This window comes from Octodon degus, unplaced genomic scaffold (genome assembly GCF_000260255.1).
Source record: "Octodon degus isolate 3935 unplaced genomic scaffold, OctDeg1.0 scaffold00008, whole genome shotgun sequence".
NCBI lineage: Eukaryota > Metazoa > Chordata > Mammalia > Rodentia > Octodontidae > Octodon > Octodon degus.
In genome coordinates, this window is record NW_004524584.1 from 22,004,404 (window position 1) to 22,022,348 (window position 17,945).

At 43.9% G+C, this 17,945-nt stretch overlaps 1 protein-coding gene across 2 annotated transcripts in view; it reads left to right on the forward strand.

Annotated features, from left to right (window-relative positions):
* Window positions 1-17,945, forward strand: part of Ice1 (interactor of little elongation complex ELL subunit 1) — a 52,481-nt gene that overhangs the window by 22,137 nt on the left and 12,399 nt on the right. For both annotated transcript variants that reach the window (XM_004625272.2, XM_023706566.1), the window contains exons 8-14: window positions 118-200; window positions 384-423; window positions 503-559; window positions 7,371-7,457; window positions 10,094-10,509; window positions 11,758-16,506; window positions 17,773-17,941. In XM_004625272.2, coding sequence (XP_004625329.1) covers window positions 118-200; window positions 384-423; window positions 503-559; window positions 7,371-7,457; window positions 10,094-10,509; window positions 11,758-16,506; window positions 17,773-17,941 — 5,601 coding nt within the window. The remainder of the gene's footprint in view (window positions 1-117; window positions 201-383; window positions 424-502; window positions 560-7,370; window positions 7,458-10,093; window positions 10,510-11,757; window positions 16,507-17,772; window positions 17,942-17,945) is intronic.

Sequence of the window (17,945 nt, forward strand, 5' to 3'; positions counted from 1 at the left end):
TTTTCAGAAATGAGAAAAATGTGTAATAGGTTACATTTGGGGTAGTTCATTAACCATCATAGTAAAGTGAGTGAGTTAATTTTTCTCTGTGTTGCTTTACTGCACTTTGAAATGCAGAGGCTGCTGTCAGGCAAACTCAGGACTTCAAGCAACTGAGAAATGAAAAGAAAATACTTGAAAAGGAATTCAAGAAGACACAGGTACTGGATGAACAGTGTGCACACACTTGGCATCCCAGCTGCAGGGTGGGGGTTCTCACGCTTTGGCTGCAGCAGGAGCCAGGCACAAGGCCTGGTAATCGCCCCTACGATGGCTCGTTTTACCCTGGTCCAGTTTTCACCTTCTTACACTGTGTAAACACTGCCGATGCTTTGTTTCCACAGGAAAGGCTTGACGAGTTTTCTAAACAGAAAAGTGGAAAGGGTGAGTATAAGTTAATGCTTACTTTAAAATTCTATTTTGAAATCCATTGTTTTTAAAACTTTTTCCCATACATTTTTAGAATTGAGACATATTGGAACACAAATTTCAAGTGACTCATACGGAAGCATAGACAGAAGTAAGTATGCTGGGGCTGTGGTCTCACTCCTGTGTGTTACTTTTAGTGGTTTGGGGCTGCGTGTTGCTCCTGCACGTAATTATTAAGATGCTAGAACTTGGAAGATGTTTCATGTTAGAAATCATATTTTATTTTAGGTGGTCATTAGATCCATATACTTTCTGTGTGGAATCATTGTACTCCTATAAAGTAGTGCATCAGAAGAAAGACTTAAAAGATAACTATTTAGGAAAAAAGAATCTAATTGGAGATAAAATTCCCATAGTTTTCAATAAGTACAGGTTTTCATGCTAGCTTATAAATTTATGAGATAATTCATTAAGTTTCTTGTGTGTCAAATACAAACTCAGACTAAAAACTAAAATCAAAACTCTAATCTTCTGGACAGAATTGTTTAGGGAAGACCCAAAGTTGAAAGGAAGAGTGAAATAGTCGTAGTTGTAGAAAAAACAAAACACAAAAAAAGCAAATATATATCTATACATGTCCTTATCAAGTGACTCATTAATAAGGAGACGATGTGATGACTTTTGAAGATGAGAAAAATTTGCAATTTTCACCTCAGTGCTTCTGTTTCACCTGAAGTCACTTACTTTTTTTCTTTTCTAAAACCTCTTTTTTAGAAAATGAGATTATGAATTTGAATTTCTGTTTATCCCACAAGTTTTTTTTTTTTTTTTTGGACAAATTAAAATGCTTAATAAACAATGATATTTTCACCTCACTTGTTATTTTTTTCTAAGTTAAATTTATTAAAACCCTGAATTTTTGTGACCAGTTATATAGTATCTCCTAAGAAATTACCTTTACATTTTTTTCTGTCCTCTTAATATTTTTTTAAATTCAGAGAATAAGTTCATGTTTTACTTGCCTGTCTTTAACAGTTCACAGTTTTCAGCTGCCTGGGCACTGGTTTGTCACTAATCACTGTCATTAATGTGTAAGCCTGTGCTTCCGGCTGGGTGTTCTTGCAGTAGTCTTCTGTGTGGCAGGCGAGGCTGAGTGGCAGGCACTGCTGAGAGCAGTGGCTGGGCAGCACCTCACTGTCCTAGCCTGTAGTCAGCTGTAGAAGGGAATCCTGATTTCGGGAGAAGCAGATTTGTTTAGGCCTGAATGTACAAAACAGGCTCTTTCTCCCTGCCCCTGCTCACAGTTGCTCTCCACCCTAATATTATATAGAACTTGTTGCTATCTCAAGTAAAATCATTGTACTTGTATATTTACATGCCCTAATAATGAGGACAGGACTATTTCCTTTTGTACATTTGACTTTTTCTAAGTAAATAAGTACATGGAGTCAGCTGTGGACCTTGCTTGATTTAATTCCGTGATGGTGTAACAGGTGTTATATGTACCATTAATATTTGACTTCTGGAAGAAATGTGGAAGTTTGGCACTAAAGAGTATTGAGTGGACTTCTCTTTGAAAAATGGCTGCCTGAGTGCTACTTTATCTTTCCTTCCTTTCAAATTCCAATAAAAATCACCCAAATTACAAAGAGAATGACTCCCTTGTATAAAGATTGTACCATTAATCACTAGCGAAAACTAGTGAGGAAGATTTTGCAGAAGGTAACGCCTTCAGAGAAAATGGCAGCTCTCAAACTAGTTGGCTTCATACCAGAAGCCTGGAATTTTTCAAGTCAGCAGGGAAAGGAATGAGAAAAGGGGCAGGGTGTCAGGGTGATGGATGGAAGGACGAAGGTGTGGCAACATTCAGGACTCAGGAACTGTTTGTGGCGTTTGCCGAAAGACTCTGACTCAAGTGCAGTTTTCTAAAGTGCTAGCCATGATGTGAAAGGCCTCTGGATGACCTGTGGTTATCAGATTGGTCATTGTGGCCGCTTTGAGGGGTAGCCACTCCTGCTCGCAAAAACTGAAGGATTTATATCCTCTTTCTAGATTCTCAGAGTTGCATTTACTGAATGTAACCCCCATCCAAACAGGGAGAGTTCTTTTTTTTTTTTTTTTGGCGGAACCAGGGATTGAACTCAGGCCCTCGCACTTGCCAGGGAAGTGCTTATTCCACTGAGCCATCTCCCCGGTCCCCCTAAGAGTTCTATAGGTTTATGAAACTGAACCAACATTTATTGTTAAAGGAATAAGACAAAAAAATATAGGCTGAAAGAGGAATTTGGCTACTAAAGCTGTTTTGCTTAAACTCAGCTACACACACACACACACACACACACGCACGCAGAAAGGCAATGACAAGAAAGGAACCTCACACAAAGATTGAAGAAAATAATATTAAAATCTTGGATGGGATGAAAATGTTAAAAAGTGGATTGGAATTTTTAGAGAAAGTCTAAGTGTGTTCCCAGAGGCTGCTGCCATGGGTTGAACCATTTGGGATGTTGACAATTAAAACTACAATTAAAAACAAACAAACTTTTACTTGAGAGACAGTATGGTAATAATTGGTATGTCATGACAAGCAGTACATATTTAGAAGACCAGAATGACAAGCATTCCAAGCGTGACTCTTCTGTTACATATTGTTTTGCTGAATTCACGCACCTATAGTATTTAGATTCCAATGGAATACCCATCTCTGACAGGACTAAACAAAAAAAGGGGATACAAAGGAAGGACCATTTTGTATTTGTATATACAGAATAGTTAGGATAGATATACAGCTACTTTCGCTTAATTCAATGAGAAGAAAGATTTGTGCTAATAGTGTTTGGACAGGATATCCTGTCTGCTTCTTGAACTATGGATAACCACTAAGAAGATAACAATACAATGTATTACTGAAATTGTCCTATTAATCAGTTTTGAAACTGTCTCATTACTGTTTGTTTCTAAATAAAATAAAATAAAAAATAAAAAAATACTACAATTAAACTCACTGAATAAGCTAAATGTTGAATGGACAAAGAAGATTGATATAGTGAACCAAGAGATTAAATCCTGAGAAGTAGTAAGAGACAAAAAGTGTTAGAGAAATTATAAGAATTGAAGGGTGAAGCCAGGTCTCTGTATTCATCTTTTAGAACTTCTCAGAGGGAGGACCAAGAATAATTGGAAGAAATTTCCCTGGGCAGAAACGTAGAATACATATTATTCCCATTGAAAGGGCCTCTCAAGTGGTAAGCATGACTGTTGTGTATAAGGTCCCCTCTAACGTGTTGGTAGGAAATAGACCCAAGCCAAATGAGAGGACTTTGAATGCAGAGTGATAAAGTACTCTAAGCAGTGCTAACGTGAAAGCAGTGATATGAAACAAAAAGATCATTTTAATTTTAGAAACAAGATTACATCAATTAAAAGAGAACCTTAAGCATATTAAAAGTGCAGTTTCCCTAGAAGATACTGTTCTGATGGACCTAAGAATGTCAAACTGTGTCAAGCCAACCAAACAACACAAACCTGGAAGATTATAGGGGTAACCAGATCTTTATCACAAGAGACTTCAGTGTATTTTCAGAAATACCAAGTGGAAGCGGACAAGAGATGCAATTAGTTGCCCAGTTGATGATTTACCTATGACTCCATGAACACTGTATCTTTAAAATAACTTCAGAAATTTATGAAAGTTGGATTATATGCAACAAAATATTTATAACTTAATATGCGATCCTAATAAAAAGCCACACTTCCACTCTCATTAGTGGATGAGGTAGGGAAGCAGCATGTTAGAGGTGGAACATTGAAACTGATGGCTTTGTAGTGCTGATGAGACCAACAGCTGACAAGTGTGCCTGAGAGAGAAAAACCCAGTAGCACCAAGACTGTGAATGCTATAAAGCAGCGTTGGCGTTTTAAGTTCTAAGCTTCATATTGAAATGTGAGAAGTAGGTGAAATGGATCATCTTCTAGGGAAACCTGCTGATAGTGACTTGGTGATTGTTGCAAACTTGAACAGAATATAACCCTGGAGAAGTTTTTAGAAATGATTCTGACACCATCATTGATCCAGGGTGTTTACGGTTATGCTCTTTAAAGACTTCTGGGGGCCAAGGAGATAGCTCAGTAGAGTAAGTGCTTCCCTGGCAAGTGCAAGGGCCCGAGTTCAATCCCTGGTTCTACCAAAAAAAAAAAAAAAAAGACTTCAGGTATGGGGGTGCATGCCTGTGATCCCCGCAGTTGGGAGGCCAAAGTAGGATGATGAGTTTGAGGCCAGCCTGGGCTACTCAGTGAGCTCAAGACAGCTTGTATTACATAGCAAGACGTTGTCACACAAAACAATACGAACAAGCTTCAGTGGGTTAAAGGTAATGTCTTCATTATTAATTTATTGTTTTAGAACTTAAAATATATGGAGTGTTTCATCCATATTTCTTAAGCTAATGTCACTCTGCAGTAAAATATGAGTAACATTAATGCATATTCTGTAGACTCTTAGAACTCTTTGCTACTTGATAACAGAACTACAAAAATACTAACTAAAATTTTAAAGGATCCAATCTATTATTTAGATACAGATTCTGAAGGGTATCACCGTGGGTTGAGAAAACACCATGTTCATCCCAGTTCACCACCTCTTCCTAATTTTAAAAAGAGTAATTTGGTGAGATGGTAAGAGTTTGAGCTTAAGGAAAGTAAAGCTTTAAAAACACAGTCTTATTGTCAGAAACAAGGCAAGGATTCTCTGTTACTTTAATTCTGTATGCAATGACGACCCTAACCAGTGTGGCCAAGTGAGCAGAACAGCAGGCACTGTGGATGTAAGGAGCAGAGTCAGAGCTGCTCGTGATGTGCGCCTGCGGAAGACTCCCCTGGAAACATGGTGGGGCTGGGGAGAGGCGCATGGGCAGGCGTGCCCCACAACGCTGCACTGCGGCCCTCGGGGCAAGGAGCTGTGTGTCCTCAAGGGCTTCCGCTGCCCACTCTTAGGAAGAGCCACAGAGCAGTGCGCAGGGCTCCTGTGAGATGTCCCGGAAACAGTTTTAAGGGCCTGAAAGCATGCGAAGGTTATGTTCCTGGAGGGGAAAACTCCAAGTGTGCAGAGGTGACTCTCCCCTCAGTACATACAGACGATATGAGCCCTGCTGCAAACCCTAGTGGGGTTTCCTGTGGAAAAGAAAAAATAGGCAGTGAAAGTTGTATCAGGAGAAAAAGATGTTCAGGATAATAAAATTTTTGAAAGGGGAAAGCAAAGATGATACCCTAACAGCATAATTATCGGTATTAACATTAAAGAAGTGTTATTTATACAGAAACTGAGAAAGCAGTGGAGTGGAAAAGCCCAGAAATACTCTTCAGTGCCTTACATGTTGATAGTGGAAACTTTTTAAAGATTAAGGAGAGGTGTAAAGAGAGCTGTGCAGTTCACCTCATGAAATTTTATCTTTACATAAGCTAAGTTGTGCAGCCACACTTGTTTTTTTCTGCTTTGTTGGGAATGGATCGCTTTTTGGGGGGGGTTAGATCAGAAGTAATGAGTGCTCAATGAGATTAGGCATAGCTCGTTATTAGGTCCCATTAAAAATGGAAAAGTAACTTCTTTTCTTTTTTTTTAAGGTTCCTTGTTTGCTGCTTTGGGTATACGTAATAAGCAGGGATCCTGGTCAGGTCATTTAAGCAAAGGGGATTACAGTATTTGGAAGCAGGCTTTTGGGTAGGTTAAATCACACTGTAGATAAGCTACTGAATCACAGACTTTTGGAAACAAAGGTGGATGTTCCTCAAATGCGCTGATAAACAGGCCAATTTGGCTTAGGAGAGGTGGCTAATGTCCAGCTATTGGGAACTGTTCATAACTGTATCCTGCACGAGTGTGCTGGTCCCCTTTCTGTGGACTTCAGTTTGGAGTGACACAGTTCATCTTAAATGGGACTTCCCGATTTTAAAATCTGTGATTGATTATCTGGAAATACTTTGGTTTAAAAAGTTGACCTTTTCATCTTCTCTTGAACTGGATTAAATACTAATTGTAATAAATGTTTAAGGTTAATTTAGAAATTTAAGGAAACAATAATAGGAATTTGAAGTGGATTGAAATTATCCAATACTTAAAGTTCCTTTTAGTTGACTTTTAATTATGGATTTTTTAAATGTGTATTTCATCATATGCTATACATATTTATATTTTTTGTTTTTGCTTTGGAAGGTATTTTTGGAATTTGTATACTTAAAACCACTTTAAATCCCTAACATTATATTTTCTCGAATTTCCTAGAGCTTTCTTGATTACAGCTTTTGCTGGCCTTTCGACTTGATAGTAGTAGTTAAATACTTAAGGAATCTAGATCCCTTTGATAATTTATAAAAATTCTGGCGGCTTCACTGTCTTTAGGAAGCATGTGCTCTCTGCTTGCTCTGTGTCTGTGCTCACACCAGCACCTTTTGTCACTACTCATCTCCCTCCAGTCTGTTGATGGCTTTCCCTCAGGTTCGTTACAGCATGGTCAGCTGGTAACTTTTCTGATAGTCTCATCTAACCGAGGGATACTTCTTTTCTGTTCATATAAAATGCCTGTAGCCCTTGTCCTTTGTATTGTACCTTGTGGCTGTGTGTTCTCTGCTCACCTCAGAGCACTCTGGGGAGAGTGTGCAGGCCAAAGAGTCATTTGTCCCTTGTGTAGATAAAGGTGACAAAAAGCCTTCACCAACACTTAGATTGGCTCTTTGACGGTTCCCCTTGCTGGCCTGCACTGAAAATTTAAAACGAATATTTTGAGTCTTTAATTTTAGCTAACATGGCAGACCTTTCCATCCGTAACTGAGTTGTGCTCTTGGTTGAGTGGAGGAAGAGTTTCCATACCAGCTTTCTGAGTCCTTAATCCTGATTTCACAGGGTTATGTGTGGGCGTTGCATAGTTTGGGCCAAGTGACATGACCTGGTGCTGCATTCTTTCTCACAGGGAAAGTGAAACTGCTGCTGAAGGAACTCTGGCTCTGTGTGAACTCAGCACACAGACTGCCTGGCGAAGGCAACAGATGTGTGACAGGTGAGGAAGACATGTTTCATATGTGAATGTGGACATGTTTACCACATGTCACAACCTTTGAACATCCCCTGAGTCTAAAGGAATGAGTTGTGTTTACTTTTGATTCTGCAGAAGTGCTTTTCCTTCATTGTGACTTAATATTTCAGTAAAAACATTTATCTTTTACTATTTTAGTACAGCTTTTATCAGTACATTCAAAGAAACCAGGACAAAAAGCCAGCAGGTATATGTAGAAGACTGAAGGATAATTTTTTTTTTTAAGTCATGAGTTTAATTACCTATGAGGAGTTTGAATCATTTCTCATATAATTTACCAGCTCCTTTGGTCAGACATGTTCACTTGCAGTTAGATATGAAGATTTTCAGCTATGTTGTCATTTGTAAAGCATTCAGAATGTTAAATTTGGAAATAATAGCCACTCCTTCTAAAGGAAGAAAAGATAGCTCACTTCTACAAGACTAAAGTGCTTCTTGGTGAACAGCCTGTTATGTGACTAATTTCTTGAGAAGTCTGCTGTGGGCTAATGTGATGGCACAGGCCTGTGAGCTCTGCACTGTGGGAGGCTGAGGCAGGTAGCCTGCAAGATTGAACCCAGCCTGGGCAACGCAGTAACTTAGCATGACCCTGTCTTGAAAATGAACAACAGAAAAAAATGGGGTGGGGGGATGTAGCTCACTGTGAAGGCCCCATGTTTAATCCCTAGTACCACGATAAGTAAATATGCAAACAGATAAGTAAATAAACAGGCAGGCAAGCAAGCTGGCTGTTGCTATGATTTCAGCTGTCGCTGAGGATCTACATCTTGTCTGAATATGCGGTGTACCTAATTAGCTGATTTTCTCTCCAACTTCAGATGACTTCCCTTAATGGCAAGTTGCTAATTTTTGCTGAGGCTGCATTCAGACTTGCAAAGAGGCACGTTTGATGGGGTTCTTTTAAACACATTTCTCCATCATTTCCCTTAGCAGGTAATGACATTGAAAGGAACTAGGTGGTACTGGCTGCTGGCTTAGTCTCTGCTGTTTAGTGTTTCCATGGGTGGTTCATGCACACATAGCCTGAGGATTCTTTTCTACCTTTTGTGCCAGTCAGTAATTGTCTCTGAAGCACTTTTGTACTATTCAAGAAATTATTAGAAAGACTGACTCTTACTTAATAAACTGATGTTTTTATTTAAAGCAAGCTTCTAGTGGCAAGTTTGTTGCTTATGTTAACTTCTACAAGGTGAAATGGAGAACGTGGATCTTTGGAATCTTACTATACTATAAAATGCATTTCTTTCCTATTTTTAACCTTTTGTATGAGAATGTTATTAAAATTAGAGTAGAGAATTCATTTACCTAGATTCCTTCATTTTAATATTTTCTATTACTGATGATCAAAACCAGAACATTTGGTACCATCCTCCTGTTAACTAAAGGTAGACCTCCCATGAGTTTCTCAGGTTTTCCCACTGACTTCCTCTCTCCTGGATCCTGTCTAGAAACATGTGGCCTTTTGGAGTCATTTTTTCATGTTTTCCACAGCTCCTCAGCTTGTCCTTACCTTACATCCTTGATGCTTTGGGGGAGTCTTATGTGTTGAGAGCCTACTGTCATGGCTTCTGAGACTTTGTCTCCCATTGGTCTAAGCCTGTGTTTGTGGCAAGGACACCATAGGGTGATTTGCCTCTACTCAGAGCATTGTAGAGATAGGTAATTGGGGTCCGTATTATCAAATTGTCACCCACTGAACTTAGCAGCCCCAAGTGGATCTTGCCTGCTCTCATTACTGCTTTGAGAATTGCCCAGTTGTCATTTTGTATTTCTCTTTCTCCAAAAATTTATTAATTAGAATTCTTCAAGGAAGAGCTTTTCATTCTCCACTATTTGCACTTTCATTTACTGATATACATTAGTGTATTTCCATTTACGGATATTTATTAGTATGTTTGCATAATTGCTTTATTCTTTGGTCTATAATTTACAATTTACTACGGTCTATAATTATGGTTAAGCTGGTTCAGTTTGGAACTTTGGGCGCTTCCTCAGGATGGGTCCCAGGCCCTTAAGACACAACGCATCCTGTTCAGATTCCGTTGTTTGCTGACAGTGAAGATATTTCAGTCTCAACCTATGTCTTCCCTCCCAACCCTGAACTGCACTTCTCCAAGAAGCTCTGCATCCTCTGTAAAACATATTTATAACTTTCAAATATAATACGGTGATTTGGTGAAATCCTTTGTCTTTGCTGATAGTACCAGCTGGAGGTCATCAAGATCAAGACCCTAAAAGGCTCTTTAGTTTTTAATGTTACATTATCATCCTACCTATTCACTGAACAGATTTTTCAGTATTGTTACAGAAACACTCCTGAGTACCAGTGGACTTAGACTGATTTGCAGAGGGAATACTCAGAATTGCTTCTGCCCGTTCCACATGTAATGGAAAGTGTTACCTTCCTGTAGTGTGTCCTGCTGATGGGTGGGTTATCTCGTTTTCCCCCATGATCATATCTCACTTCTGTAGGAAATAGTCTTTTACAAAATAGTTCTGCTTACTTGGACTTATTTCCAGCATTGGAACTTCTGGTACAAGGGTGCTTTTTTAAAAATTTTGTGGATGTTGAAAGTATTTAATTCCTGTGTTCCCCTCAGAAAAACCTGCCAAAGATGACACCAGATCCCGAGCATCTGGGGAAGATGACATGCTACCTCCAGCACAGGGCAGCCCGCCTAGGCCCTCAGATGTGCAGACCTGCCTCGCAAAGCTGTCCACGGAGGTGCAGGCTGGCTTTGCTGCCTTGCAAAGTGTGGACAGAGAACAGCCCGATGGAGTGAGCCGCTGTGCCAGCAGAGTTGTTTTTAATGAGGACAGAAATCCTGAGCTTTTATCATGGAGTCCTGCTGACTGGGACAGGACTGATTTTGCTTACCGTGGTAATTTTTTGGACAAAGATCTTCAGGCTGCAATGGACTTCTTCAAACTTCCCCCACCTCTTCTATCTCCAGTGCCCTCACCCCCTCGGATGTCCTCACCGCACTTGGACTCCTTACCTTCTTCCCTTACCCCTGTGAGTTTTTTGTCTAACATGAATTCCACGTGGGCATGTTGTCTTGGTGTGTCTGTGACACTCAGAATGTATTAGAGGACGTGGACAGAACTCTGCATTCTAGCCAGTTTTATCAGGGAGTAAGGTGAGATGTGAAAGAGGTATGCCTGTGCCCTTTGACTCATCAGTGTAGGGTGAGCTTTTCACTTTGTGTATGGTTGCACTTCTGTTTGTCTTTATCCCAACCAAATTATAAGTTTACTATAGGAAGATCATCCAGAAGCTTTTATTTTTTTATCAGTAGAGCCTGACACATGAGTGAATGAAACATATACTTGTAAGCGTGAAGGTCACAGTGATTGGAAATCCCCTTCATGGCATAGGTGCCTTTTGAGTCAGTGGAGCCAGGTTGGTTCCCTGCTTAGACTTGATGGATTTACGTTTAGTGCTTTTGCAGAATGTTTGCAGTGGCTTCTTGGAGCAAGACAGTGTTGGTGTTGTATACTTGCGTGTCATTTGACTTCAGGAGCAGATACGTGTACTGCTTCCTTCAGGGAGTGGGGGGTTGTGTGCAGAGGTGCATTGAGGCTGAGCTGCTCGTGGGGCACTTATGATACGTAAGTGAAACAGGAAGAGGCGTGAGGTGAGTGAAGATGGGATTGGACAGCAGAGGAAAACCAAGAGATGGCAGTGGTCTGCATTCAAGAGGGGAGCTTGAGCTGTGGGTCTGGGCCAGTCTCCCCTTCCCTTACAGATGAGGCTATGGCTGCTGTCACAGCATATTGTGTGAGAAGGGCCTGAGGGCTTTGGAGGACAGTGTGGGAGGGAGAGAGCTACTCCTTGGGGCAGCTGTGGTGTGTGAGGGCCCCAGAGCTGTGGAGAGCCTGGGCCCAGAGCCTCCCTAGGCAGAAGTCTGGGGAGAAGAAAGAGGGCCTTGGAGCCCAGGCCATGTTTACTGGGAGACTAGGAGGTGAGTGTGGAAGTAGGAATGTGGGAATGGAGAGGCCTGGCAGCTTTGGCCCTGTGTGCGGGACATATTGTCCAAGGTGAGCAGCGGTAGGGGAAGAGCCAGGATGGTTGGGAAGCTTCTTTAGGAAGAGGGTAAACCAGCATTGGGCCAGAGGTTGGCCTTGCCTGGTCATGTGCTGGACCTGGGTTCTTTTTCTCAATTGGGATAAGAGTTCTGCAGGAAGCAAGCCCTTTTCTTGATCTTGTGTGGTAGTAACGGGTTGGTGCGGGGTCTGATTGGTGCACTTCTCCTTCCTTCAGGAAACCTACTTTGGAGAATACACAGATTCCAGCGACAATGACTCCACTTATCCTAGAAATTCTTCTGACTCTGTTTCTGAAGATGATGTCACTGATTCACGGGATTATTTTGGTTTATCCAGAAAAAATAAAGCAAGTGGTGCATGGGAAGAAAAACCCAGGTTACAAGAAACTATACCAGCTCTAAATAAGTTGGAAGTGAATAAGGCGACAGCAGGTGGGCTAGTGATGTTCTCAGAGGCGCTGAGAGAGCCTTCAGGCACATCTGCTGTGGCTTGGGAAAAGCTCCGGATGGCGTCATCTCGACTGCAGAGTGATAGAACAAAAGATGTGTTGGGTGAGGTAGGGAGACCAGAGGGAGTCAGAGAGAGAGCTGAATCCCTGCAAGCTGACAGGACATGCCCCACACCTGGTAGGAGTCTGTGGAGTGAGAGCTTGTGCAGCAGTCTGGGGCAGGAGAAGGACGAAGCCACTGGGCAGTCTCTCCTTTGCAGGAGGCCACAGAATGAACTCGAATCTGAAAGTGTATCCTTGCCATCTAGAATAATAGGTTCCCACACAGCAGAATTTACCGAGTGGGCACATACTGATCAAATCACTTTGGAGGCAGAATGTGTAACCGGATCTGGCCCTGAACAGAGATTATCTAGAGAAGTGGAAATGGACATGGAGGATATGCAGGGGTCCACTTCAGAAGACTCGCCTGAACCAGAGGATGACAGCGATGACACAGGTGGTGCAATGGGTCCAGAAGGGCTCAGTGTTAGAGCTGGGTTTTCTTCCATTTCTACCTCAGTACCAGTGTCTGTTTGCAGTAATCCTCAGTCTTCACAGTTAGAGCATGTTAGTGAGGCAGATACTCCAACTAAAGTAATCTCTCCTGAACTGCACCATTTGGAACAAAAATTACAGACTCAATCTTTAAAAACACTACTGCAAGCTGAGCCACGAGAACATTCTGTGCAGGAAAGTGACCCGGAGAGCAATGCTTTGAGTCCTATATCACGAGCACCTACTTTGAATGACCAGAAGATCAGGGAGACAGAATGTACAAAAGTTGTAGAAGATTTGACTAAAATATACTCCTTTCCTCAGTCAGTGTTCAGGAAGGTGACAAAAGATGGACATTGTGAAATTCAGGATCCAAGAATAGAGCTCACACTACAGAAGTCAGATTTGACTTCATTAACAGATTCACAGGCAAGCTTGATCAAGAGCAGCTCTGGTTTTGTGAACAGCACTTCGTGGCAGCATAGTGATTTATTAAGGAGAAGTGGAGAGAGCCCAAGAGCAGCCTCGGAGCATGGACAAAAGGGCAACCATCACTTTGAAGTGGCAGCACCAACTCTGCAGAGCAGAGGGTCAGCAGCTGTGCCTCAGGTTTCTGGAGAAAGCAGCAGTCCTGTGGAATTCAAGGCTGCCACTTCGTTGCTGCCCAATCAGGTATCCGTCATCACAAAGCAGGCAAGACCCCAGAAGACTCAGAGTGCTCCCTCAGAACACTTGTCACTAAGCAGGAAGGAGCCAAACGTAGCCGTCGAAAACCGTGATGACGGAAGCCAGGAGACAGGATCTGCAGCAGAACTTGGTGGGGAAGGGAAGGATACAACTGGAAACATCAAGGAAGTGGCCACCCAGAAAAGCAATGTGCTGGAAGCTTCTTCCTCTTGGAGAAAAGATTTTGATCCTCTGAGTGGTTCTTTACCAGCAGGACATTTGGATTTTTCTGTGGATGGTAAAGTACCTCTCTCTTCTGAAGACATGCTTCCCAGCAACCAGAAGGATTCAAGGGACACTGCCTTGCAGGATGAGGCCCAGGCACCGAATCTGTCTCCTCCCCTCTTGGGCCTGGACCCCTGCAGGGTGGAGGGGCTCTCAGCTGAACTGGCAGTGACGGGAGACTGCCCTGTGGAGGAAGCACTCTGCAGAGACACTGGCACACTGAGCTCTGAGATCCTGGCTTGTGCTTGCAGTTCCACCAGCACGATACAGGACACTCGGGAGCCTTCCAAGGTGACATCTGGAACGCCTGGTGCTGCTTTCCCAGAACGCTTTGTCACCACCGGCATCACTTTCTCATCACCATTATGCAGCAAAACTGAGATTCAGGATCTTTCCCAAAGCAGTCTCCTGGATTCCTCCTTGTGTTGTGCAAGGATTCGGGAGGCCAGGGAGGACAGCGAGGTAGAGGGGAGCGAGAGCTTGTTCAGCTGCAGTGAGAGTGAGCTGGAGGCTGACGGGGTGGGCAGGGGATCACAGGGCACAGTGGGTGATGTCCCAAAGGCTTTGAGGGACACTGAGGCTGGGGAACCTGAGACGGGAGCTTCCCTAGAGCTGGTTGACTTGACCTCAGCACTGCAGGAGTTTAACCTTAGTCCTTCTCCTGACATAGACACGCTTTCCACAACAGGGGTCCTCATGTTTCTTGAGAGTTGTCAGTTAAGGGACTATAGCTCAGGAGACTCTGTTTGTGAATGTTCTACTAAGGGAACCCAAAGGAAAGACGTGGACAAAAAGTTAAAGCCCAGTGGACTCTCAGGAGAAAGGTGTGACAAGCAGCCCTGTGAAGAAGAGACACCTGCAAGCCCCACAGAGTGGATCAAAGCTGAGGAGGAGAACTGTTCTTTGAAAGCACCCAGTCCCCTTGCTCAGTGCTCCTTGGAAGTGCAGTCTGAGGTTCTCGCCAGAATTGGACGAGAACTTGAAACAAGCTGTGAGGACTGCAGTGGTAACAATACTGGTAATGCCTTGCTCTTAAATATGTATAGCAGCCTGACAGTGGAAGATTTGAAAGAAAAAGTTCCACCTCAGAAAGTGACCTCCCATGGCCTGGAGCTGCCCCTGCCAGCCTCTGCCCTAGATGGGAGAGGCAGCTGCCCTGCAAGGAGTGGATCTCATGCTGAGCATGTTGAGAACACACCCGAGGACAGTCCTGAGGCCACCTGGCTAGCCACCCACAAGAAGGGCCCATTAGAACCTGCAGCTCCAGAGGTCAGGACCATGCAGAGCACTGGCTGTGAGGCCAATGGAGCCTTTCGGTGTCAGATGCACGCTGCAGTCTCAGAAGTCATGAACAGCCTGATAACTGAGGCACAGACTGAGGTCATGGAGGAGGGGTACAGCTGGATGGACGCCAGTAGTGTCACAGTGTCCCCAGACATGGAGCAGGTCACACTGTGTAAGACTCCTGGAGATGTCACTGTTTCCCAAGGTCAGGGAGGGCTGGAGGCTGCTTTTGTTTCCCTTGCACCTTTAGAGAGGTCTCCAGAGACCAGTTTCCCTGGCCCTGCCTTGCAGGAGCCTCTGTGTGGCAGTGTCTCAGGTGGCTCGGAGGATGTCTCCAGCAGCGGGCAGAACTCCAACTTTGATAAGAGCCGTTTGCGGAACAGACCTGTCAAGCCTAGTATCTGGATCAGATCTCAAATATACGATCAGACTTTTGAGACTCTGAACGTCACCTCTGATCACACATACTATAACTCGAAACTAGAACCATCTGGGAAAAATAAGAGTCGACCAAAGATTCCCAGCAAAGATCAGCCCAACAAACCAGCAAAAGCTTTAGTGCCCGGCAGAGGTGAAACTCGTCAGAGTGAAGTTGCCCAGCCAGGTTCTGGGGACAAAAGTACCACAAAGACTCCCCGAGGGCAGTTGCAACCCATTCTGGCAAAGGCTGACACATCCACTCCCACAGACTGTCCTCTGGACACGCTGAGCAAGATCCGGCAGGAGGTGGGGCCGCCTCTGCCGCCCTTGCTTGCACCCCTTGTAGCCACACCTCCGCGGACCTCACAGCCCCTCTCACCTCTGCTGTCCCTGCCCAGCCCGAGTCCCCCATCCTCTCCTGCGGACCTGATGTCTCCCTCCTGTGAGGTCGCAGCGCCGCCTGTGTTGTCTCCTTGGCCGGAAGACCCTGGGTTAGCCTCACCGCCAGGGCCTTCTCCGTCTCCCTCCACTGCCACTGCAGGGGCTGCAGGGAGGATTGTAACCTCTCCTTTGCAGTTTTGTGCAGCCACACCAAAGCATGCGCTTCCTGTGCCAGGCAGGTTGCCACCCTGTGCACCTGCCCATACCACGGCTGTGGGCGGCCCTCAGGAGAACTCTGTGAAAATCCTCGATACCATGTACCCAGAGTTATCTGCTAGGGCTCGGACCCTCAACCTCCTCAAAGGGAATCTCCAGCTGTCTCGAAGTTCGTCTGCAGATGGGAAGACTTTACCAGGGCCTGTGAGTGCACTGATAGGGTTGAAGGCAATCACTTCCTCAAAAACTGCTTTTGTCAAAACGGGAGGCAACTCTGGTGGTGACAGTAACCAGGACAGGGCAAGAGATTTGAGGACTCAGCAGGACTTGGGGGTGAAGAGAACATTATCAGCTTCAACTCTGAGGAGTGCAAAGAGGTTGCGCCTGGACAGCGAGTCCCCAGAACCAGAAATCACAGGGACTGCTGCCAGGCTCAGCCCCAAGAAGACCCCAGGCAACTCCACTCAGCCTGAAGTAGAGCCCACAGAGCAGGAAGGCAGCGCGGCCACAGCAACCTGTCCTGTGTCCCAGATCGCTGTAAGTCCAAAAGAAACAGTGGAGTCACATGATAAAGCCATAGCTCACGCACTGAAGAAGATTGCCGAGTCTTCCTTTGATCTGTTGCCTGTCATTCGTAGTCACGTGTATGTGGGAAATATCTCCAAAAAGCCTGTCATGAGAGACCAAGAGAAGGAAGTTGTTTATGAATTTAGCACAACAAAGAAGGTATGTGCCTGCTTTTCTTTAAGTGTGTCAGAGTTTCAGGTTCTCCAAGGCAGGGTCCTCTGCTGTCTGCAAAATGGCCAGAGGACCCTGAACAGAAGTTTCATTGCAAGGTTGAGAATCATCCATGTGAACACCAAGGCAAATACTGCTAGCTTGCATTATAGAGTTTAAAATATAAAACACAAAATATTTGATAGTTTTTACACATGGAATAGGTTAAAGTTTTAGAAAACAGTCAGTTTATAGCAGTGCATGTGCTTCGCAGGGAGAATCTTATGGCAGGACTCCCAGTGATGAATGCCATGGGTGAAACGGGAGGAAAGTGATTATGCAGACTTACACACAGGCCTGGGTAGAGCTGCTGGAGCTTGGCGTTTTCCAGCTCCCCAGTGATTCCTACGATTTCCCCCGCTCGATGGTTCGTAGGGCAGTGCTCATCTGCACATCCCTGGAGTCCTCATGGCGCTCATACTTCGTTTCTTATACCGGCACTTCAGTTCACAAGCTCAATTTTTTCCATGATTTTGATTGAAAACTGAACTGGACCAGAGCTAAGTCAAATTTGAGAACTAAATCAGATCTCCCCGAGGTTAACATTGGGGGCCAGGGAGATGGCTCCGTAGAGTAAGCACTTACCTGGCAAGCGCAAGGTCCTGAGTTCAATCCCTGGTACCACACACAAAAAAAACATTGACCCTAACCTTGAACTTGGTTCAGTTCTTGTCTAAGTTGTGAACAGAATTGTGGAAAGAATGAAGTTCATTAACTGAGGTACCATTGTTTTCTTTGAAGAGGTGCCTTTTGGTTTTTGAGGGATTTTTTGAGTGAAGGAGGATCATTTAGTGATCTTCCTAAAGAAGGAAAATGTCACCCGGTATTTTATTATCTAAGCAGTAGGTGCAGAAAACGAGAGTAGGAGCAGGCTTAGATGAGGCTCAGCAAGGGCAGAGTGTTTTGGCAAAGCCCAGGAGATTGTTACTTATTGAGGTGGTAGTGACAGTGGGCAGCTAGGTCTCCTGAGACTTGGCCTGTGGCCTCCGTGGCCTTACCAACCACAGTAAAGGGATGACATGGAGAGTTTGCCCCTGTCAGTGCTGGTATTTTAGCAGGCTAAGCAAGTTGTTGTCAGCACTGTGGTCCTGATACTGTGCATGTTACATTTTTCTGGTAGGTACATTAGTTGTGATACTTACACTAGCCTTTTCGATAGGCAAAATGCAGACATGATGTACTTTGTGTTTTTTTTTTTTTTTCTTTCCAATCTAGCATTTAGCAGAGTGCTTGCTTCGCTCCATTCTCTCAGAACTAAAGACTCAGAAGGTGTCCGTGGAGCACAATTACACACATGCCCTCTGTAGAGTGTATGTGGGTATTTGTCGGCAGCTGGGAGACTTGGCAAGAGCTCGCTTGTTTTGCTACAGCCTCCTGAAGGAAGGTAT